The sequence below is a fragment of the Patella vulgata genome, chromosome 1 (assembly GCF_932274485.2).
Source record: "Patella vulgata chromosome 1, xgPatVulg1.2, whole genome shotgun sequence".
NCBI lineage: Eukaryota > Metazoa > Mollusca > Gastropoda > Patellidae > Patella > Patella vulgata.
In genome coordinates, this window is record NC_065879.2 from 1,030,274 (window position 1) to 1,055,187 (window position 24,914).

A 24,914-nucleotide genomic window follows, 5' to 3' on the forward strand; every position below is an offset into this window, starting at 1 on the left:
CTTTAGAGTTACGCCCCCTTTATATATCAAGATCATGCAAGTCTTTTCATGTAATAAACAAGTTCGACAGCAGACCTAACGACGACGCGATGGAGAGCGCGGCTTCAAAATTTACATTTTTACCTCTCAAAGACAAAAAATTTCCCTCGATAGATGGAAAAGAAAACCAGGATAATTTGTTGAAATGGTTAGTTATTTTTAAAATTGTGTAAAAAAAAATCTGTGGAAGAACAGCAGAATTACGTTATTTTGATTATTTGTACTGGTCACCAACACTATTCATGACTATGCCTAAAAAAGTATGAATCCAATGATTATGAATGAAATGATGTCAATATAAAACTGTTCTGCCCAAACCAGGCTAATATGAAGATGGGCAATATACACCAGGCAGTGTGCTATGAAGGAAATTTTGCCTGGACAGCACTTTAATTACAATTACTGTCAAGGCTTCTTTTAATTACATACATGCATGCCAACATTTGCAAGGTATTATAGGCCCTACCTGTTTTTTTCATCCCATCCAAACAACAAGAAGCTGTTTCTTGCCACTCCCTCTGTTCTGTACCACTATACTTAGGGGAAGTAACCACTCCCATACATTATAGGTGTTGAACTATTTGGTCGATTTTATGTGATAGATTGTCTCAGTGATGAGATCAGCTCGATCTGTAAATGAAATAAAGACAGGACAAACTCTGTAGGCCTACAATCAAATTATATTTCAAAGGAACAATGCAGCCAGCTTATAATACATTTATGGCAAGACCATATGAAGCTCTAATCGAAAAAGCTTCAATTGTAAAACAAATCGAGTTCAACGGTGAGCAAAAATGGCCTCCAATCACAGAGTTTTGAGTGTTTTATAAATATGCTGTTTCTATTCGTCCGTCATTGGATCCATATGTCAAATTGCTATTTGTCCAACGTTGGATTCATATGTCAAATTTGCTATTTGTCCAATGTCGGATCCATATGTCAAATTTGCTATTTGTCCAATGTCGGATCCATATGTCAAATTACAATTTGTCAACTAGTATTTATCAACTAGTATTTGACATTTTAAACTCTGTGCCAGACAGGTGTTAAAAAAATCCAAATCAGTGCTAGGTGTCAAATTTCTAACTTTGAATCATTCAACAGGTCATATTGTGTTACATTGATTTGATCATTCGACAGGTCATATTGTGTTACCATGATTTGATCATTCGACAGCCATATTGTGTGATCATGATTTGATCATTCAACAGGTCATATTGTGTTACCATGATTTGATCATTCGACAGCCATATTGTGTGATCATGATTTGATCATTCTACAGGTCATATTGTGTGATCATTATTTAGATTAATTCTTTACTTTAGGTCAATGAAAGGAAGAATGAAAGCCCAGATGTTTTGTTTTGATCAGGTTTTTCAGCCATATGAAAAAGATCAATTTGTTCGGGTAAGACCCTTATTTTATGTTTAAAACTTCAGTTTAAAATTTGTCTAGCTGATTGAGACCATATTGTAAAGATCAAATATTGAAAGAATACTGTCGTTTTATTGGTTATATAAGGTCACTGAGCTATACTATGATTTTAACTCAACCAATGAGATGGCTAATTCCCTAAAAAAATATTTTAGTTAAAAAATTTCTATTTGTTCAGATGAGACTACAGTATGTTTTAACTTTGAAAGAGTGGGAACTCCATGTACAATTATATATTGCTATCTAAATGGGGGGTTATGTGGGTGAGTTAACTACCACTGGGGGGTAGATAATGATAGGTTATGTGGGTGAGTTAACTACCTCTGTGGGGTAGATAATGGGAGGTTATGTGGGTGAGTTAACTTCCTCTGGAGGGTATATAATGGGAGTTTATGCAGGTGAGTTAACTTCATCTGTGGGGTAGATAATGGGATTTTATGTGGGTGACATAACTACATCTGGAGGGTATATAATGGGAGATTACTATATATTTGTGTATTTTATTATTTCAGGATTTTTTTAAAGATGAAAATGTGATTAATAATTTGTATATTTTAACTGACAGTGGGAGATGGACATCTGTAGGTGAGTCAACGACGCACCTGGCTTTCCCTTTAATATTTAATACTCTGACAGGCCTTTCCCTTTAATATTCAATACTCTGACAGGCCCTTTAATATTCGATACTCTGACAGGCCCTTTAATATTCGATACTCTTGACTAATTTCATGGATTCTCTCTGTTTTCTACAATTTCCACCAACAGCTAGTTAACCAGGAGCACAAACTAAATGATAATCTCTCCTGATCCTCCCAATGATAAAAAGCCCAAAGAATAGTTTGTATCATATGTTAGTTGCAAAATAACCCATTTGTGTTGAGTGGATGTTTAACTCTGTTGATTGATGAGTGTATTTGTTTTATATCTAGGTATACCTTTAAATCCTGTTTCCGTGGAAATAGTTCCGTGTTCAGTATTAGCCATGACCTTATTTGATCGTCTGTATAGTAATAATATCGTGAGAGAAGGTGGAGCTATCTGTAAATGTCTTGATGAGTTTTACGATGATTTTACTATATCAGATGAACTAAGAAAGGTGAGAATTTACATCATTCAGAGTTGTCTTCCCTTACAATTTACATCATTCAGAGTTGTCTTCCCTTACAATTTACATCATTAACTAATAAATCAACATTCAGAGTTGTCTTCCCTTACAATTTACATCATTCAGAGTTGTCTTCCCTTACAATTTACATCATTAACTAATAAATCAAAATTCAGAGTTGTCCTCCCTTACAATTTGAAGGGTGGTCGAATGGATCGATGCTTAATCATAATTAAGGTCTGCCATTGATTCAACAGAGAATTTGTGAGATACGTGGCTTTTGAGAAAGATCATAAGGTCTTTTATTGAGTCATGTGGCGTGATTTTAATCACGGACTTGTACATGATAAGGAGTAGGCTGTCATACCTAACCTCATGGGTCTTCTCCGGGTCCTATGGTTTTCTCCCCACTGCTAAACACCCCTACAAGCAAGGGAAGTGTGCCATCTGTTAAAACTGAAATGACCTTGTTTGTGACAAGTGGATGTTTAACCTCATTTTCACTGACCTCTAATAATGGCTTGACCAGGATAGATCCATGAAATTTCAATTGATCAAATGTTTTCTTTATAAATGTTGAATGGAATTGAACCATTATTGGACTGATATTTCTTATGTGACGTTCATTTTTGACAATATTATACTTTGTAAGGGATACAATAAATCGGGTTTCCAATTATAAATTATACAGGATATGTACATTGGTTGTATATGTATGTACAGTCTGGACTAAATTCTAGAGGACGTTTACGTTGGTTGTATATGCATGTACAATCCTGACTATTTTACTAAAGACTCGATGCATCATTGTAGCGCTATAGGAATTGTCCACAACCATGAACTAATAAAATATTTTAAATTAAATTTTTTGGAAGCGGGGATCAGGGGACAAGTAAATTTTTTTTTTTTTTTTTGATAAACAATATTTCATTCTGAGAAATAAATTGAGGAACAGGCTAGGCCTATATTACCTCTCTCCTTATTGGTGAATATATTGGGAATTGTTTTATTTATGTGTCTGGGTGGGTAAGATGCTAGGGTAATATGTTCGATCCCTGCATGGTTTCCCCTTGCCAGTGGTGCAGAACGGAGGGCCTGACAAGGACAGCTGTCTAGTCGTTCAGTTGGAACGAAAAACCGAGGACCTGTGTATACATTGGCGTGCATGTAAAAGATCCCTTGGCAGATGGAATTCGATGTAAGAGTAGGCCGTAGTGCCGCTGTCCGGGCAGACTATCTCTCGTAGCACACTGTATGGTGTATGCCCGTCTTCATTAGCCCAGTTCGGAGCAGAACAATAGGACGTTAAACCCCATTTCATTTCATTTTATGTGTCTGCTGTATTTTCACCGTTCTGTATTATTTTTCAGATGTTGCTCTCGGAAGATTCAGATAATTATGACATATATTCAGATGCGGACAGAGATGAATTCTTATTCCGTTTGTTTAAACACATGTGTCTGGGTGGTCAAGTCTGCCAGTTTGAAGATAATATCCAGCCTTATTTAGATATAACTAAACAGATATATAAAGACTTGATAAGGTATGGAATAGATAGAATTATCCAGTCTCTGATTACTCCCATTTATTGATATGTTGTGTATTAGAGACTGAAGTCATAAATGGCTGTTACAGATAGAGACAGACGGACAGAGAGAAGAGTGAGAGAGAGATGGGGTTTAACCTCCACTAGACACAAACTAGATCATTTCGGGACTAACACATGGTTCAATTTTATTTCAATAATTAGCTTGCGTATTGGGGTCTTTAGCAGTGGGAGGAAACCAGAGGACCCGGAGAAAACTCATGAGGTTGGACAGGCAACCCTACTACTTGTCACGTACAACCGGGGAATCGAAACCATGCGAGTTGACTCAATGACAGACCTTATGATACAGAGCGCACATGCTAACCATTCGGCCATCTAACCACCTCTGAATTGGACGAACAAACAATAAATGTTTTGATCTTTTACATCCATATTTCTGTTTTTCACCTACATAATAAAACATTCAAGAACTAAATTTTATCTTGAGATGTTATAATATATAAACTATTATTGACGTGCCAAGCCTTTAATAAACTCTCTATAGACTATTGGATGGCCAACATTTAAACTAGTGATATTTAAAATGGACAATTGAGGCGAAGTCCCAGTTGTCAAACCAAGGTTCTTAATCCATTTTGAAACAAACCGGCCAGAATTGGGTCAAATGAGGTCCCGGTAGGAAATTGGTTAATTATAAGCTTCCGTTCCCTTTAATATAACTAGACTTCAACAAAATAATTCTTGGTAATTTGTTATGGAGAATGTCGTATAGTAATGTCAGTGATTACCAGAACAATAACAACAAATAGGTACACCTTTTGAATATTTTCCATATTTAATTCACGCACCTGAGGTCCTTGTGTACACATTGGCCTTGAGAGTTAGGCTCTGATGAAGACCAGACAGAGGTTAATGATTGTTGTTTTGTTTATTTATTAAAAGTTAATGATGGTTGTTTTTGTTTATTTTTTAGTGTACAGAAGAACAGTGAAAGTAAAGAATTAAACATCATTTCAAGTGTATATAAAATAACAGCTGGGGTAAGTCTCAAAATAACTATTTTAAATTAAAACCCAAAATAACAGCTGGGATAAGTCTCAAAATACCTTTTTTTTTTAGTCTAAAACTCAATTTCATTAATAAAATATCTCAGCTGTGTTATCACTTCCAGACATCTGGGTTAAGTAGATTAATGCTGAACAGAATTCAACCATTTGTGGACTGGTAATCCATTTGGGGATTCAACTCTTAGTTTACAAGGGATTCAAATCATTTAAATGGCAAAATAATACATTAGGGATACTTGACTGTCAATCCAGAACGTCCAGACTGACAGGATTACAATCGAATGACACAGAATTCCGTCCTGTCAGTCCAAACAACGGAGGTTGTGGGAGTAGAATCGTCACGTAATTAAACACAAAGAATATGTTTCAGCTGTCATGGCGGGTTAAAATATCTTCTTTGGCGCATGCATTGTAACCCGAAACCCCCCCTTTTTTGGGGATTGAGAGAATCAAATTCCAGAACGTTCAGTCACGTATCCCCCCCACTCCATGTGTTTTAAAGGGAGGTAATCCTGTTGATTTCAATCAAATAAGTTATACGCCATTTTTAATGAGTTTTAAATTAAGAAAATCGGTCAGAGCTGTGATGGCTCTTCAATCCTGATGTTTGTGGAGAACGTGGTGGAGGATGGAGGGCGTGGCATGGAATCCTGTGGCTAGTTGTTCGGATGGGACAAAAAACAAGGTCCTGTATACACATTGGGATGCATGTCAACGAGTCATTGGCAGTTCAAGTAAAAATATGAATTTTGCATTAGCCATTGAAGTTACAGCAAATTTATAAAGGTGCAAAGCTTTTGAAGTTTTCGATTTTCTTTTTGTTAACCAATCGGCAAGGAACAGCATTTAGTCGTTGGGATGGAATGAAAAACAAGAGTTCCTGTTTACGTTAAAGATCCCTTGGCAGTTAGAATTTGATGAAGAGTAGTCGTAGTGCCGCTGTTTAGGAAAAATTCCCTGCACTGCCCAGTCTGAGTTGGGTCCATGTTATTTCAGTCTCGATGATTGAATCCATTTTAATTTTAATATTTGCCATATGTCGTTGTAAAAATCGTGGCCCATCTGAAGGTCAATTAAAGTTACTCAGATTGTGTAAATAATTTATTCATTTTGGCTAAAGAATAATGGAATTGAAAAGTTTATAAATACACGGATTTGAACAAAAACCTCTGAGCTCATAATAACCAGTTTACATGAGCCTGGGAATTATTATTATCAAAGATACATTATGTAAGATTTAGATAAAGAGCTAGCCATTCTTGCTATAATAGTTCTAAAATAGATAATGTAAAATGAATAATTTGAAAATTTCATTCAAATTACTCTATTGCGAGCGAAGATATTAACTTTTGAAGTTTGACAAGACGTGTGCAATAATTTCAACCACTGTACTGGTTGTTCCAAGCTAAGTCTCGATCCTCCATTTTTAGATTAAATCAAAATATAGCTGAATCGTTCTAATCTATTTAATATCGGAGAAATCCAATGCCTTTGAGAGTTGATTATGATCTGGATAAGTTAATTAATGTCTAATTAATAATTTATATAACATTTCAGGCCTAAAGAAAGACCTGCAATAGGCAGATGTAGTTCTTGCATAATGTATGTTTAAGAATTTATATATATAGTGCCATTTCTACAAACAGTGCTTAAAGGCATTTTACAATAAACAAATGGTAAAAATATGATGGTAAAAAAATCACAAATTATGCTCAAAATAAAAGTTAAATATAAATTGACACTGACTATAAGATTGTTAAAATGATAATTAATCATATAAAATAAGCCTTCATGTACCTATTTACTTCTAACTCCTTTATTTTTCTTAGAAGTTATTTCGCAGAAGAAACAAAATTTGATATTTGGTGATAATTAACTCGCCCCCCGATGTCCTGTCAGTGATACTGGTGGCCATGTTAATATTAACTCGCCCCCCCGATGTCCTATCAGTGATATTGATGGCCATGTTAATATTAACTCGCCCCCCGATGTCCTATCAGTGATATTGATGGCCATGTTAATATTAACTCGCCCCCGATATCGTATCAGTGACATTGGTGGTCATGTTAATATTAACTCGCCCCCAATCCCCTATCAGTGATACTGGTGGCTATGTGAATATTTGCTGGCTTTCAAAGTTTACGATCCTGACTTTAGGACATGTTACACTAGTCTACATGTAATATTCGGGGAATTCTCCATTTTTTGTCCTTTTTGTTTGTGGAATGTCTCTCATGTTGTGAATTATTTTTAGTTTTGATTGAAGCCTGTTTCACTGCAGGCCTGGGGATTGTATGGTCGGCCATTTTACTTGAACTGTTGGTATCAGTACTTCTATTCAGTGATGGTTCGACATGGCTACTATCCGTATTAATAATATCACATGTTGAAACCGATTATTGGGACCATCAGTACTTTTATTGTTTATGATTTGCATTGTTCAAGTTTCCGTGTGATCATGTGTGTCCACTATATTAGTTTGTTTATGCTTGGTGTGGTTCTCTTACTATAAGGAAAATATTTTAAACATTCCTCTACACTTCTTCAATAGAAATTGGCTTCATTGCAGTTTTCGAGACACTTGGTAAACACCATTTCATCGTTACATGTAGCTGAAATTTGGATGGACAGTTTGTATTTTGTGTTGGTTTCCTAGGAGTTGAGTTAAGCTCAGTCAGTGCTTCGCCTTCTTGTATGACGAGTTTGTTTAATCTCCTGGTAGCATTGTGTAGATAGAGCAACAAGACTGACACAACGAGAAAAAAAACACAGCCAATTAAAATCATTACAAAGACAAACAGCATGTAGTAATTCTGCGTGTCATTGATAAAGTCAAAAAGGCTATTTCTACAAGTTCTCCATTCAGGAAGTTCTACGGAGTTGTCTTTCTTTGTTGTATTGAGATGACTACACTTGGTGATTATCCAATCAGCGGTTTTAACACAAGTCACATGCCTATGTTTGACCAATCGCCAGCTTGCACTGAGTTCTGTGTTCTGTGTTACACAGTTAGATACTGTCACGTTTAATAACCCTGTGATTTCACTTGGATGCATCGTACAATTTTTACACACAAATAAATACACTCCTACAGCAGTCCCTGAAACAGCGAGAATTAAAAACAAAATGGCTGTTATTCGCTTGCCCAGACAACACAGACCAAATATGGTAAAGAATATAACAACACATCCGATGTAACCAGGGGTAACTAGATGATAGCATGGCGCATGATGTAGTCCTACAGCATTAGTCACATCACGTAGTCTATTCCTACACTGTGTAAGGAAGCACAGAGATACGATTATTTTAATTGCGGCTACAATCGGGAGTATCACAGTCAAAGTTCGGGTGGTTAAATCAATTTTTCGTTGATGTTTATATGGTGATTTCAAGTCCGATATATCTGTAGTCTCCATGGTGATCCGTTTCCACGGTAGATTTTGAAAGGTTGGTTAGATATATCACAGCGTAAAATGTATTCGTTATTTTTTTATCTTTTCTCAATCTTTACTCCTGAAAAAGAAATGTTTACAATAAATGATTAAGATAAAGAGGGAGAGGGAAATGAAATAAAATGAAATGAGGTTTAACATCCTACTGTTCTGCTCCGACTGGGAACAGGGAGCGAGAAATGGGGTTTAATGTCTACCAGACACAAACTAGTTTATTTCAATAAATTGCTTGTGTAGGGGTCTTTAGCAGTGGGAGGAAACCGGAAGACCCAAAGAAAATCCACAAGGTTGGACTGGCGATCCTACTCTTTGTCACGTACAAGCGGGGAATCGAACCCACTCCACTTGACTTAATGAGATTGATTACCTTAAACTGTTTAACAGCGGTAATGTGAAAGCCTGCTTTTAATACAGTATAGTTCTATATGTGATGTCAAATCATATGACTTCCATAACACGTACATTATTTACATTAAGTGTAGTAATATAAAGTAGTACAGAATTGGGCCTTTTACTTATTTTACGCCTCTGTGTACTATATTATGTACCTATTTATACTAAATAGATAATATTTTTAAAAACTTTTATTTTTTTCATAATAATTTAAAGGGGCATTAGGTAAGATTAGATACGCCATTTTTAATGAGTTTTAAATTAAGAAAATCGGTCAGAGCTGTGATGGCTCTTCAATCCTGATGTTTGTGGAGAACGTGGTGGAGGATGGAGGGCGTGGCATGGAATCCTGTGGCTAGTTGTTCGGATGGGACAAAAAACAAGGTCCTGTATACACATTGGGATGCATGTCAACGAGTCATTGGCAGTTCAAGTAAAAATATGAATTTTGCATTAGCCATTGAAGTTACAGCAAATTTATAAAGGTGCAAAGCTTTTGAAGTTTTCGATTTTCTTTTTGTTAACCAATCGGCAAGGAACAGCATTTAGTCGTTGGGATGGAATGAAAAACAAGAGTTCCTGTTTACGTTAAAGATCCCTTGGCAGTTAGAATTTGATGAAGAGTAGTCGTAGTGCCGCTGTTTAGGAAAAATTCCCTGCACTGCCCAGTCTGAGTTGGGTCCATGTTATTTCAGTCTCGATGATTGAATCCATTTTAGGTAAGATTAGATATAATAGGTGGGGGTCACGGTGGCTAAGAGTAAGTGAGTAAGACGCCGGCTCGCTAGCCTGGAGGTCGGCTGTTTGATCCCTGCATTGGCCGAGAAAGTTCATCCAGATTTTCCGGCCTGGTTCCCCCTTGTCAGTGATGCACGACGGAGGGCCTGACGAGGACAGTCGTCTAGTCGTTCAGATATAACGAAAAAACAAGGTCCCGTGTTCACATTGGCATGCACGTAAAAGATCCCTTGACAGTTGGGATTCGATATAAGGATAGGCTGTAGTCCCGCTGTCCGGGCAAAATTTCCCTCATAGCACACTGTATGGTGTATGCCCGTCTTCATTAGCCCAGTCGGAGCAGAAGAGTAGGACGTTAAACCCCATTTCATTTCGCTATAACAGGTAAAAAATGGATATGGAAAACAGAATATGCTGAAAATTTCAGTCAAATACTTCACTCTGAATCGAGATATTAGCTATACAATTTTAGGCTAGCCTCGATCCTCAGTACTAACGTTGGTACGATAATAAACAAAGTCTCTATTATCCATTTTCACGTTAAATTATCCATTACAATATGTATTCAAATGTGGAGTTGATTATGATCTTGTTTTGTTAATAAATGTCTAATTAATAGTTTATATAACATTTCAGGCCTAAAGAAAGACCTGCAATAGGCAGATTTAGCTCTTGCATAATGCATGTTTAAAAAATAGTTTTAGAATTTAAGTTAATATCAAGGGCTAATTAACTTTGAATGTCATCGGACATGCGGAAACCATGCGATTAAGTCCTGTTGATCTTTCTACACCGGTAGGCCAAACAAAAATAATTTTGATTAGATTAGTGATTTGGTGAACCATGCAATCAATGACTATGAATGAATCAGGGAAATGTTAAAAGCAGTATTAATACAACAGTAGGTAATTATAAAGTCATTAACTCTTTCAAGTCAGGAATATCTATTTCCAATATTTGATATTTACGTAAACAATATGGTTCCTTGATACAATAAAAATAGATTGGCCCGTGTTTAAAATAGAATCTATTTTTATGTTGATTGATGAATTCTGTTTTCAATCTAAGTATATTATTATTATAGTCTCTATTTGTTACTGTGTACTTTATAGAAGCAATATTCTTATTGATTTATAGAACAACCACCAGAGAGAAAGAGAGAGAGAAATGGGGTTTAACATCCACTCGACACAAACCAGGTCATTTCTGGACTAACACATGGTTTAATTTTATTTCAATAATTTGCTTGCGCGTAGCAGTGGGAAGAAACCGGCGGACCCGGAGAAAACCCACGAGGTTGGATTGGCGACCCTACTCCTTGTCACATACAACCGGGGATTCGAAACCACGCCAGTTGACTCAATGACAGGCCTTATGACACATTCGGCATCCAACCCCCTGAAAACCAACCAGCTTTTTCTATATTGTGATTCCACATTTCTGAAAGATAACATTTGTCATGCATCAACACAGTTCTTACTTGGTATCGCATCAACACAGATCTAACAGAGGGGCTGGCAAGGGACAAAGAAGCACAGTCATTTGTATATGACACAAAAAAATGAGGCCCTGTTTACACTTGACGTACACGTAAAAGAACCCTTGACATTTAGAATTGGATGTAAGAGTAATTTGCAGTGTCGTTGTCTGGGTCAAATTTCCGTCATAGCACACTGTATGGCATATGCCTGTCTTCATTAGCCTAATCGGTGGAGGACATTAAACCCTGTTTAATTTAAACTCTCTTTCTTTCAATCCAAACATAAAATATAAAAAAATCAAAGATGCAGTAAGAACAAACCCTTCACAGATGTAATACAGCAAAAACAAACCCTTCACAGATGTAATACAGCAAGAACAAACCATTCACAGATGTAATACAGTAAGAACAAACCCTTCACAGATGTAATACAGCAAGAACAAACCCTCACAGATGTAATACAGCAAGAACAAACCATTCACAGATGTAATACAGCAAGAACAAACCATTTCACAGATGTAATACAGCAAGAACAAACCATTCACAGATGTAATACAGCAAGAACAAACCATTCACAGATGTAATACAGCAAGAACAAACCTTTTACACATGTAATACAGTAAGAATGAATGAACAAACCCTTCAGATACTTGAATGAAGTTTCTACCTTCTTGCACCTGTATAGCTATGTCTTGTATACAATTAGAAATAAACATTTCAGTAACCAGGCAACTTAATCAATTATTAAAGTCAGATACATGTTTTCTCATTTTAATTACATGTTCTATCATGTAATAAAACATGTACCATACCGTATTTAACTGAATCGTGGGGGAGGGGGGCTTATTGAAACAATTCAGAGACATAAAATGTGCTATGAGGAAAGTTTTACCCAAGGGTTCTTTTACTTGACAGACTAATGTGTGCACGGAACCTCAGTTTTGCGTCCCATACAAATGACTAGGTGCTGTCCCTTGCCATACCATCCGTCCTGCACCGCTGACACGGGGAAGGCCATACCAGAAAATCGTGAGGAACTTTGGGAGCTGGAACATGATTGAGAGTTTTTATTATAGTGAATACGGTAATTTGATGAAGCTGTTCTGTTTAAACAGGGTCAATATATCATGCAATATTTATTACCTTCTATTTCTAGTTGATATAGTCAAACGCTAAACCTCATTTCATTTCTAGTTTAACTATTGAATTACGTGTTGAAGTTTATAGATAGGTGTTGAATTACCTGTAGTAATTGATTTTTCAATCCACTAATTACCTGGATTAAATGTAATCTTTGAATCATCAGATTTAGGAATTGTAACAGTTATTATGGTTTATGAGAGAGATGGAAGAGATAGGGAGAGAGAGAGAGAGTATCAGTTTTTGCTCCGGGTTAACTAGCTGTTGTGCTCCGGGTTAACTAGCTGTTGTGCTCCGGGTTAACTAGCTGTTGTGCTCCGGGTTAACTAGCTGTTGTGCTCCGGGTTAACTAGCTGTTGTGCTCCGGGTTAACTAGCTGTTGTGCTCCGGGTTAACTAGCTGTTGGTGGAAATTGTAGACCCCCCCGGACCCTCCCATGTGTGACGCCCATGTATGTGAAAGAGAGATACAGATGCCGATGTGAACTCAATAACCAATGTAAAAATGTGAACTCAATAACCAATGTGAAAAATGTGAACTCAATAACCAGTGTAGAAAATGTGAACTCAATCACCAACAATGTCAGATCAATTACCAACGATGTCAGATCAATTACCAACGATGTCAACTCAATAACCAACGAGGTCAACTCAATAACCAATGATGTCAACTCAATAACCAACGTAAAATGACCATAAGACCATAATCTATGTTAGAATGAGTGAATTTGAATAAAAGTACTTAATATGATATTAAACTCTATAATTAACCTTTATTCTAGCATGTTGGGCCTTTAATCTCTATTCAACAGGGGGGGGAAGCTGAATGGTTGGAGTCTGCTCGCTGTAGCTGTTTAAGCTGTACATCATTGTGATCAACAAATCTAGGTTTCTTGTTACAATCAATTAACACCTGACACAATTATATAGAATTCAACTTTCATCTTTTAGTGACTTTGACGGGGGTTGGGTGGCCGAATGGTTAACATGTAAGGTCTGTCATTGAGTCAACTGGCGTGGTTTCCATTCCCTGGTTGTACGTGACAAGGAGTAGGGTCACCTGTCCAACCTCGTGGGTTTTCTCCGGGTTCTCTGGTTTCCTCTCACTTCTAAAGAACCCTACGTGCCATCGAATTATTGAAATAAAATTGAACTATATGTTAGTCCCAAAATGACATAGTTTGTGTCGAGTGGACGTTAAACCCATTTCTCTCTATATTTAAAGTAGCTAAGTCTCTAACTCAATATCATCCAAAATCTTCGACATTGAAAACACAAATTATTTCTGATATCCAATATTTAAGACAAAATAAACATTTTGCCATTGGTACACGAATCGTGTACCATAATGCGTTTCATCAAGAGACTCGCGGAACGAGGCTAGACATATTGCACCAAACCAAACGGCGTATGTAGACTGGAATAACCAGGCGCTAGAAATTTGTATACAATTGAGACTGCGGGCTTATTTCGCGGAACATAACTGATTTGAAATTAGAGTAAAAACGGAAACCATTGAACGTATATCAGTTTATATACATTCATATTACAGTATTATATGAGTTGCGACCCACTTTGTCAATTTCTAGGTCCCAAATGTTAGCGATTTAGCTCCTTTAAACTTTATTCTACCCATCTCATGTCTGTGTTAAATTTTGTTAACAAAGTACACGATACCTTTCATACATTTACTCGTTCTGTTCGAGTTAGTTCAACTGTGTCAATTATTCTTCTCACCAGAGACTTCACTCAAAGTTTGTATTAGTTTTAAATCTTTTAGCTGTCTGTCATACCACTCTGACCACTGAGGTAACTAACTGGCTGTTGAGAAGCATGTACAATAAATACATGGGCTGTTTAATCTCACTTTCCCCAGATTTGATTGTTTTGATAAAGGATTAGGAGGTTACTAGACTGTGGGTGTAGAACTATAGTCTGTTCTAATTAATTAGTATTACTGGTGTAAACTTCTCACTATTATTATTGTTACTGGTGAACACTTCCCACTATCAGTAGATTGGGCAAATTGGTGAAATCAGTTTACTAATAAATTTACACCCTAGACACCCATTGAATACCTCAACACTGTTATGAATTTTGTTGGACTGAATTGTCATGTTTATCAAACTGTTTATAAATATTTATACTATAAAAATGTATTTATTTATTTTTTTAGTTAGTTAGTTACTCATTTTAATATATGCACTTACTATGTATTACTTATTATAATATAATATATATAAAAATTTATTATATATTTGTACTTATTATGTATGTATTATATTATATATATGTATTATATTATATATATGTATTATATTATATATATGTATTATATTATATATATGTATTATATTATATATATATGTATTATATTATATATATGTATTATATAATTATATTATATATGTATTAATTTGTATATTATCAAAATTCTGGAAATGGTATAATATAAGAATCCATATTATATGTATTTTTTACATGTAATCTTTTTCACTAATATTATTTAAATCACAAACTTGTTACAGACTATACTTTAAACCCCCTTTGTTGATTAATTAGTCATGGCCTGGTGGACCCAGACTCTAAACAATAGATGTGGGGAAAGTGAGGTGTCCCCACATGGGCATACTTTTGTTGTAGTAAACTAACAATTAATTAATTAATTGATTAAATTAAACCTTCAGTCATTAGCTTGCTTTCAAATGAATAATCCCTCTGGTCCATTTAAACTGCAGATGTTAGAATAACGTTGCCTGAGTAATAATCCCCTCTATTAGAAACCAATTAAATACTTTATGTAAGCAAACTCAAAAAAAATATTGTAAACAAAATTAGTTTATAAACCCATACAACCTCCGAGGCATAATCTCCCCTATGACTGGCTAATCTTCAGATATTACAAGAGTCTGGGAACAACCAACTAGTACCTATTACCTAATAATTTACAATATAAGAAATAAAATAATGGTAAATAAAACAATTAATAGATTAATCATACGATTGGCATGTTCACGAGACAGGCTATATTGGCAGTTACTTTCTATCTATAAAAGTTTTATAAATAATAAGGGATTATAATAAATTAACATGTCATTAGCATTACATAACATTTCACCCTCTTGGCTAGTCACCTTTCAATAGCACACACACACAATGTTTTGAAGAAAAATAACAATTATTGTCCTTCAAGTTTACATGTATACAGAATTCAGTTTGATGACTTTCCTTTTTTTTAAATTATTAAAGTATAATCTGAAATATTGAAGATTTAAATTCTAACACAGAACTAAAATAACCAGCTCAGTTCTATGTACAAGGTGACACTTGTCCGCGATATCACCCTGGAAACGGACATCAATATTAATACTTCTAGAGACATTAAAGATATAGTATGTTTTGACAACCCTGTGGGGGGAGGGGGATGACCCAAGGGTTGTAGCCACGTCCCCAACAACAAAATAACCCAAAGGTTGTAGCCACACCCCCAACAACAAAATAACCCAAAGGTTGTAGCCCGTCCCCCAACGACAAAATAACCCAAAGGTTGTAGCCACACCCCCAACAACAAAATAACCCAAAGGTTGTAGCCACGCCCCCAACAAAAAAATAAGGACAGATTATTCATATCTTGTGTGATATACCATCTTAGTAATGATGACGACATCATCAATAATTAATTAGTTAGTTAGTTAATCACCATCTAGTCATAGTCAGATCTATTAATAGAATTGATTCCAAGTCCAATCATTCTGTCACTCAACACAATTACAAGGTCATTTTGTCGGGACTAACATATTTACAATTTGTTTCAGTAAGGAGAACCCACGCCACGTAATTCAATGAAAGACCTTATTATTTAAACTACACTACTTGACTCAATGACAGACCTTATGATCTAAAGTGCCCTAGTCCTTCGGATGAGACGAAAAACCGAGGTCTCGTGTAAACATTGGAATGCACGTAAAAGATCCCTTGGCAGTTGGAATTCGATATAAGAGTAGGCGATAGTGCCGCTGCCTGGGCAAAATGTCCCTCATAGCACACTGTATGGCATATGCCTATCCTCATTAGCCCAGTATAGGAGCAGAACAGTAGGACGTTAAACCCCATTTCATTTCATTTCTGTCATATTGTTTTCCGTAGAACTATTTATTTTGATAACTAAATGGGGTTCAAGCAGAACACCAGATATAGTGATCAACAAATCTAGATTTCTTGTTACAATAAACTAACACATGACATATGAAACACAACATCTTTCAGTGACATTGAGGAGGGTTGGGTGGCTGAATCGTTAACATGTAGGATCTGACAGTCTGTCAATGAATCAAGTGGCATGTTTCGATTCCCTGCTTGTACGTTACAAAACCTCTATATTTAACTTTTATTCTGGCATGCTGGGCCTTTAATCCCTATATTCAACCAGGGAACAGTGTGGAGGGGAGGGGATGGCCGAATGGTTAGCATGTCTGTCATAAGGTCTGTCAATGAGTCAACTGGTTTGGTTTTGATTCCCTGGTTGTACGTGACAAGGAGTAGGGTCGCCTATCCCACCTCGTGGGTTTTCCCTAGGTTTTCTTAGTTATTGAAATTAAATAGAACCATATGTTAGTCCCGAAATGACCTAGTTTGTGTAGAGTGGACATTAAACTCACTCTCTCTCTCTCTCACTCTCTCTCTCTCTCTCCCTCTCTCTCTCTCTCTCTCTCTCTCTCTCTCTCACAGTGACATTGAACAGTAACACACTATTTATGGATTGACAATCATTTGCTTGAAAAAGAGGAGAGAACCGTTGACGAAATGTTGTATGTTAATAAATCGGTAAGTAGCCATAGTAGTTTTTATTGGAATACAGTTTTCTTAGACATTTATTTCTGGTGAGGTATCAACGAGGGTTCATTGAATGACAACCATAGTACAATGTAGATATGGGGATCACGTGGCTAAGTGGGTAAGACGCTAGCTCGCTAGCCTGGAGGTCTGGTGTTCGATCCCTGCATTGGCCGAGAAAGTTCACCCAGATTTTCCGGCGTGGTTCTCCCTTGTCAGTGATGCAGGACGGAGGGGTTGACAAGGAAAGCTGTCTAGTCGTTCGGATGGGACGAAAAACCTAGGTCCTGTGTACACATTGGCGTGCACGTAAAATATCCCTTGGCAGTTGGAATTCGATATAAGAGTAGGCCGTAGTGCTGCTGTCCGGGCAAAATTTCCCTCATAGCACACTGTATGGCGTATGCCCGTCTTCATTAGCCCAGGTTAGGAGCAGAACAGTAGGACGTTAAACTCCATTTCATTTCATTTCATTTACAATGTAGATATACATGTATTGTTTTATTTTGTGTTTATAAATATCTTCAATGAGCTGTGGTTCGTAAAGACAGAGAACCGTAGTCGAATGTGGTCTCTCTCTCTCTCCTTTCAACTGTTGAAAGTCAGGTGTAAAACTATAACGTAGAGCTATATTTGATCAAATCTGTGGTACATAGAGAATTATATCATTTATAACATCTATTTTTATTTGAACTGATAGAAATAGTATGATATTATGCAGGATAGTATATTCTCTTATCCTATATACATGCTAATTATACATGGAAAATAAATATCACAGCTGATACAAATTATAAATGAAATGGGGTTTAACGTCCTTCTGTGCCAACTGGACTAATGAAGACAGTGTGCTATGAGGGAAATTTTGCCCAGGCAGTGGCACTATGACCTACTCTTATATCGAATTCCAACTGTCAAGGGATCTTTTACGTGCACACCAATGTATACCTGGGACCTGTTTTTTTTATCCCATCCCTTGTCAGGCCCTCCGTCCTGCACCACTGACAAGGGTATAGAAATTATAAAAAAGGTAGGCCTACCAGGTACATGGAAATACAATATATCCAGAAGAAAGACATCAAATTACCTGAACACTGACAGACATGGAACTAAACACATGTTGTAAACTCCTGAACTAAGAGATATGGTGAGTCAATGAATGGTGTTGTGACTCATGCTATGGACAGCAGACGACCAAGCAGCCATCTTGAATGTTATAACTGGTTTATTGATCCGGTTCACGAGAACAAGTTGTTCACTGCTTGTCAATAAATGAGGGAAAGTTTGAATCAGTCATTGTAGGATGTAACCTTTTAAATGATCTTGATATCGTGGTGTGGAGAGGACGACAGGCCCTGATCATTCATTTCCAGGGGGCAGAGAGGTGAAGGCCTTGATCTATTTCAGGGAAGCAGAGGGGTGACGGCCCTGATCTTCTATTTCAGGGGAGCAGCGGGGTGACAGCCTTGATCTTTTATTTCAAGGAGGCAGCGGTGTAAAGGCCATGATGGGTGAAGGCCTTGATTACCCCTGAATCTAGAGGGTATACAGTCATGGAGTTTGACCAGGGTATCACTAAACCCATGCACACCACTGCTTGAAAACCGTTTCATACACGTTTTGGGTGTGATGATTTGCATGATTACGACACTGAATGCACCAGCGGTCTCATCCAATGATGATTTCATATTGAAATATTTTATATCCAGGACATGATTCGATGGAATAGTGTAAAAGTATGTAATACTGAGGTTATGGACCCTCCAGAGGTTAGAAGTTTTGTCTGATTTAGATGAAACTTTGGATATGTGTTAACTTAAACTGTTAATTATCAACAGTTCTTGAGCTTGGTCAACTTTGGTATGCATTAGACCTTCCATTCTAGAGTTGTTGCCCCTGCTTTTTATGTAAAATGTGAAATATGTATGATCCATACTGATTTTCTCTGTTCTCTTCCATTTATTGTAAAATGTGGGCGAATCTTGCATGACAACAATTTGTTAACTTTTCTGATTTATATTATGACTGAAGTTTTGAAGCTTACTACACATTCAGTGTATATCAACACACGATCTGTCTCGTCAATTTGGGTTGAAAGTCAGACGTGTCCAAAATGTCTCACTGCGCCTCAGACTCCGCTTCTGCTATTTCGAGCTATCAAAGATAATTTTACCTACATGTAACCTTGGTATTTGTCCTTGACCTTTCGAAGAAAGCAGGGGACTATTAAAATGGGTTCGCCTGTCTGTCTGAGTGTCTGGGACACAATAACTCTCTTTCTAATTGAGATAGAATGTTCAAACTTGGTGTAAGTGTTTATTAGGTCAATGCCTTGATGAAGTTCGAATATGAGCAATTTGATTGGTTGTTGCCTTGGGACACGATAACTTTAGTTCTAATTAAGTGAGAGTGAGGACACTTTGTGTATAGTTTCATTACATCAATACCATGACTAAGTTTGATAATGAGCATTTTCTGCTCGGGTAAGCAGAGCGATAAGCAATTTGATTGGTCGAGACTTTGGAACGCAATAACTCTCCTTCTAATTGAGCTAGAAAGTTCACGCTTGGCGTAGGTGTTTATTAGGTGAATGCCTTGATGGAGTTTGGAGTTCGAAGATGAGCATTTTCTGCTTAGGGTATGCAGAGATAAGCAATTTGATTGGTTGTTGCCTTGGGACATGATAACTTTAGTTCTAATTAAGTGAGAGTGAGGACACTTGGTGTAAAGCTTTATTACATCAATACCTTGACTAAGTTCGATAATAAAAAAATTCTGCAGAGGGTAAGCAGAGCGATAAGCAATTTGATTGGTCAAGATTTTGGAACATAACAACTCTGCTTTTAATTGAGGTAGAGTTTTTAAACTTGATGTAGATGTTCATTAAGTGAATGTCTTGACTGAGTTCAATGATTTACATTTCGAGCAGAAGCTGAGTAGAGCTAAGCAATTTCATTGGTCGATGCTTTTGGACAAGATAATCTTGATTCTATCTGATAGAGAGTGATGAAACTTAGTGTACAGATTGATTCGATAACGAGTTAGCAGTTCGCACTATAATAGGTAAAAACTAGATAATGTAAAGGCAATTTTCTGAAAATTTCATTCAAATTGATCCACTATCAACCGAGAACTAAGCGAAATTTCCGTCTAGCCTCTATCATCATTACCAAAATCAGTACGACAAACAGCATAGTCTCGATTATCTATTTATTCGTTAAATCGTGAAGGAAAGTTATGCAGTAAATCGGCTCATAATCCATCGAGAGTTGATTATGGTCTGGATAAGTTAATTAATGTCTAATTAATAATTTAGATAACATTTCAGGCCTAAAGAAAGACCTGCAATAGGCAGATTTAGCTCTTGTATAATGTATGTTTAATATGTGTCACTGTTGGCTTGTGGGATTTTGGCGGGGGACATCAGCCTCACTGTTGGCTTTTACCTATACATCCTAATGACAAGAGATAAGTTTATCCTTCGTTTATCTTTGGTAAATCTCACCAGCCATAAGACGGCCATTTTGAATGTCAGTTGATGTATCCTTCTGTTGGTGACTTCACAAATATCCAAGATGGCAGCTTAAACTCACGTTTCTTCAGAGATTTCACGTATTAAATAGCCGAATCACTAAAAATAGTTCCCGATAAATCATCAAATCGGCTGTTTTGAAATGAAGTTTTGAAATGAAGGTGTGGAAAATGTTCCAAGGATCATTAATATGTCATTGTTGAGAAATCGGCAGTATTTCATTTTAACAAATCCTGGCGATCAGGAGCCACTGGGGGAGGAGCTCAGGAACCGAACTGACACTGATTAATGACCGGACGAGTTTTACCAAAGATAAATGAAGGGTATCACTGGGACTGTGATTGTAGATACTGTTTCTTGCTCTGCCCTCCTTCAAGCACCACTGACAAGGGGAAACTACCCTAGGAAATAGTGATGTACCTTTTGTTACTTAGATAGTGGTGGGGATTATATTGTTTGCTGGCAACCCATCTTGTTAAAGGGATTGTGGTAGTCCCGGGTTCTAACCATGACAAAAGATATGGTTTAATGTCTGTCGCTTCTGCTCCAACACCCAGAATGAACACGTGGAACATGACAAGGGATGTAGTGTACCCTTGGGATTGGTTTGAAACCTTCTTGTCATTTTTGTTAGATGGGGGTTGGATGGCCGAATGGTTAGCACGTGCGCGTTGTATCATAAGGTCTGTCATTGAGTCAACTTCCGTGGTTTCAATTCCCCAGTTGTACGTGACAAGGAGTAGGGTCGCCTGTTCAACCTCGTGGGTTTTCTCCAGTTTCCTCCCACTGCACCCCTATGTGCAAGCGAATTATTGAAATAAAATAGAACCATGTCTTAGTTCCGAAATGACCTGGTTTGTGTCGAGTGGGTGTTAAACCTAATTTCTCTCTCTCTTGTCATTGGTAACACATTCAACACGGACTTGTCCGTCCACAATTGTTTGTGGACTCTCTACAGGTCACAATTCTTATCCGATTTTGACGAAACTTGAAATATAGGTGTATCCCCAAAAGCTCTCGGCTGCTTTCGATATTAGCATGTATCGGATCGAAACTTCATGGATTATGGCCTCTGTTTGTACGAAAAATCACGTTTTTAGCTTGTGGACCCTATAGAGGTCACAATTTTTATCCGATTTTGTTGAAACTTGAAATGTAAGTTTATAACCCAAAGATCTCAGTTCCTTTCGATATTCGCGCATATCGGACAGTAACTTCCTGAATTATGTCCCCTGATTGTACGAAAAATGATGTTTTTAGCTTGTGGACCCTATAGAAGTCATAATTTTTATCTGATTTAAAAAACCGTTCTATTATATCACCGTTACACCCTAAGGTTGACTGAGTTCGAATTTCGTGAAAATCGGCCCAAAATTGACAGACAAAATGGCCGCCGTTCGTTCCCAAATAGCGGAAGAATATGGTATATCAAGGTTGTGGACCCTATAGGGGTCACAATTTTTATCCGATTTTGTTGAAACTTGAAATGTAAGATTATAACCCAAAGATCTCGGTTCCTTTCGATATATTAGTGCATATCAGACCGTAACTTCCTGAATTATGGCCCCTGATTGTACGAAAAATCACGTTTTTAGCTTGTGGACCCTATAGAGGTCATAATCTTTATCCGATTTAAAAAAACGTTCTATTATGTCACCGTTACACCCTAAGGGGGACTGAGTTCAAATTTCGTGAAAATCGGCCCAAAATTGACAGACAAAATGGCTGCCGTTCGTTCAGTTCCTTTCGATATTTGCGCATATCGAATTGTAATTTCCTGAATTATGGCCCTTTCTTGTTAGCTTGTTCTCTATCCATCTCTCGAAAATGTGGGCGTATCTTGCCTGGCAGCCGCTGGTTTTATTTTATTATGAATGGAAGTTGAACTGCAAATTGGAATGTAGTCCAATAAACATCGCAGGCTAGCGAAGCCATCGAGAGTTGATTATGGTCTGAATAATGAAAGACCTGTAATAGGCAGATTTAGCTCTTGCATAATGTATGTTTAACATAAGTTACCATGGTCTCAAAATGTCTAAAATATTATTTCGACGGATTGGGCATGTCACTCTAATACACAAAACAACAATAGGATTGACTTTCTAAATAAATTTTTACATTCATTTTTTCAGACTGACAGCGGATTGGTTTATCCATCAGATACAGAGCACGAGCAGACATTCTCTTATTTTATTGTGGATCCGTTAAAACGTCATATCACAGTATTTTATCATCGATTTGGAGCCTCAGCGTTTGATTCCTAGTTGTCAGAAATATATTAAATACTTTACTTTCATTTCAAATCATTATCCATTGCTTAATTAAGGATAATATTGTTATTCAGATTACATGTGACATGTTATTCAGATTGCATGTGATGTGTTATTCAGATTAAATGTGACATGTTATTCAGATTGCATATAACATGTTATTCAGATTGCATGTAACGTGTTATTCAGATTACATGTGACATGTTATTCAGATTACATGTAACATGTTATTCAGATTGCACGTAATGTGTTATTCAGATTGCATGTAACATGTTATTCAGATTACATGTTTCGATTCCCCTCCTGTATGTGACAAGGAGTAGGGTCGCCTGTACAACTTTATTGGTTTTCTCCCTCAAGCCAATTATTGTAATAAAATTGTCCCGAAGTGACATATTTTGTGTCAAGTGGATGTTAACTCCCTCCTTGTTCTAACTACTCAAACCCTCCAAATTCATTCCATTATATTCTTTTTATTTATTGTAATAAATTATTTTTGAATAAATTCTGTATTTAATAGTTGTTTTTTTAGTAGACAAGAGGTATTAGTGGGTTTAAGATTCAATAAGAAGTTTTATAAATGGTTCTGTGGGTTCAAGTTTTTGATAGTTTTGTTCAAATAGTCAAGGGTTAGGGTTAGTAATAAGACAATCATATGACACATAGTGGGCTAGTAGGTATGCAACATTTCCACCTACTGTAAGAGTTCTTGTTTTTTGTCCCCCGCCTTTCGAAGAAAGCAGGGGACTATTAAAATGGGTTCGGCGTCTGTCTGTCTGTCCGTCACACTTTTTGGACACAATAACTCTCCTTCTAATTGACCTAGAATGTTCAAACTTGATGGAGTTCGAAGATGAGCATTTTCTGCTTAGGGTAAGTAGAGATAAGCAATTTCATTGGTTGATGCTTTGGGACACGATAACTTTAGTACCAATTAAGTGAGAGTGATGAAACTTGGTGTATAGTTTCATTACATCAATACCTTGACTAAGTTCGATATTAATTTATTTTCTGCTCAGGGTAAGCAGAGCAATAAGCAATTTGATTGACCGAGACTTTGGAACACAATAACTCTCCTTCTGATTGAGCTAGAATGTTCAAACTTGGTGTAGGTGTTTATGAGGTGAATGCCTTGATAAGAGTACAAGGATGAGCATTTTCTGCTTATGGTAAGTAGAGATAAGCAATGGTAAGTAGAGATAAGCAATTTGATTGGTTGATTCTTTGGGACACGATAACTTTAGTTCTAATGAAGTTAGAGTGATGAAACTTGGTGTATAGTTTCATTACATCAATACCTTGACTAAGTTCGATGATGAGAATTGTCTGCTTAGGCTTAGGAGCAATAAGCATTTTGATTGGTCAAGACTTTGGAACATAACAACTCTGCTTCTAATTGTGGTAGAATGTTTAAACTTGATGTAGATGTTCGTCTTGACTGAGTTCAATGATTAACATATCGCGCTAAAGCAAAAGCAGAGATAAGCAATTTCCTTGGGCGATGCTTTGGGACAAGATAACTTTGATTCTATCTGATAGAGAGTGATGAAACCTAGTGTATAGTTGATAATCAGTTTGATTGCTCGATACTTTTAAAAAAAAAAAGATGTGCGATTAATTAATATGTGTCATCTATTTATTTGGGGATTTCGGTGGGGGACATCAGCCTCACTGTTGGCTTGTTTTTTTTATCCCATCCAACTGACTAGATTCTGTCCTTGCCAGGTCTTCCAGGTAATACCACGCCGAGAGGAGCTTTCTCTGCCAACACAGGACCTCCTTATTAGCGAGGAAGCGCCTAACTACATGATCTGACATGGGCCCCCCCCCCCCCACCAGGATTGCTTACTAAATATGATAGAATTGAAATAAAGGATTTTCAA

The 24,914-nt window shown here is 36.8% G+C and overlaps 1 protein-coding gene and 1 long non-coding RNA gene across 2 annotated transcripts; one reads left to right on the forward strand and one right to left on the reverse strand.

Annotated features, from left to right (window-relative positions):
* The first annotated feature begins 31 nt into the window (after positions 1 to 31).
* LOC126808559 (cilia- and flagella-associated protein 300) lies at positions 32 to 23,536 on the forward strand. Its single transcript, XM_050533401.2, has 7 exons — positions 32 to 187; positions 1,365 to 1,446; positions 1,986 to 2,058; positions 2,403 to 2,569; positions 3,949 to 4,121; positions 5,101 to 5,167; positions 22,894 to 23,536. The coding sequence occupies exons 1-7, from the start codon at positions 90 to 92 to the stop codon at positions 23,023 to 23,025; spliced, it is 792 nt and encodes a 263-aa protein (XP_050389358.1). The 5' UTR covers positions 32 to 89; the 3' UTR covers positions 23,026 to 23,536.
* LOC126808584 (uncharacterized) lies at positions 7,462 to 18,621 on the reverse strand. Its single transcript, XR_007674685.1, has 2 exons — positions 18,317 to 18,621; positions 7,462 to 8,707 (listed from the first exon to the last, which is right to left on the reverse strand). It is a non-coding gene; the product is annotated as an uncharacterized LOC126808584 (long non-coding RNA).
* Positions 23,537 to 24,914: the final 1,378 nt, after the last annotated feature.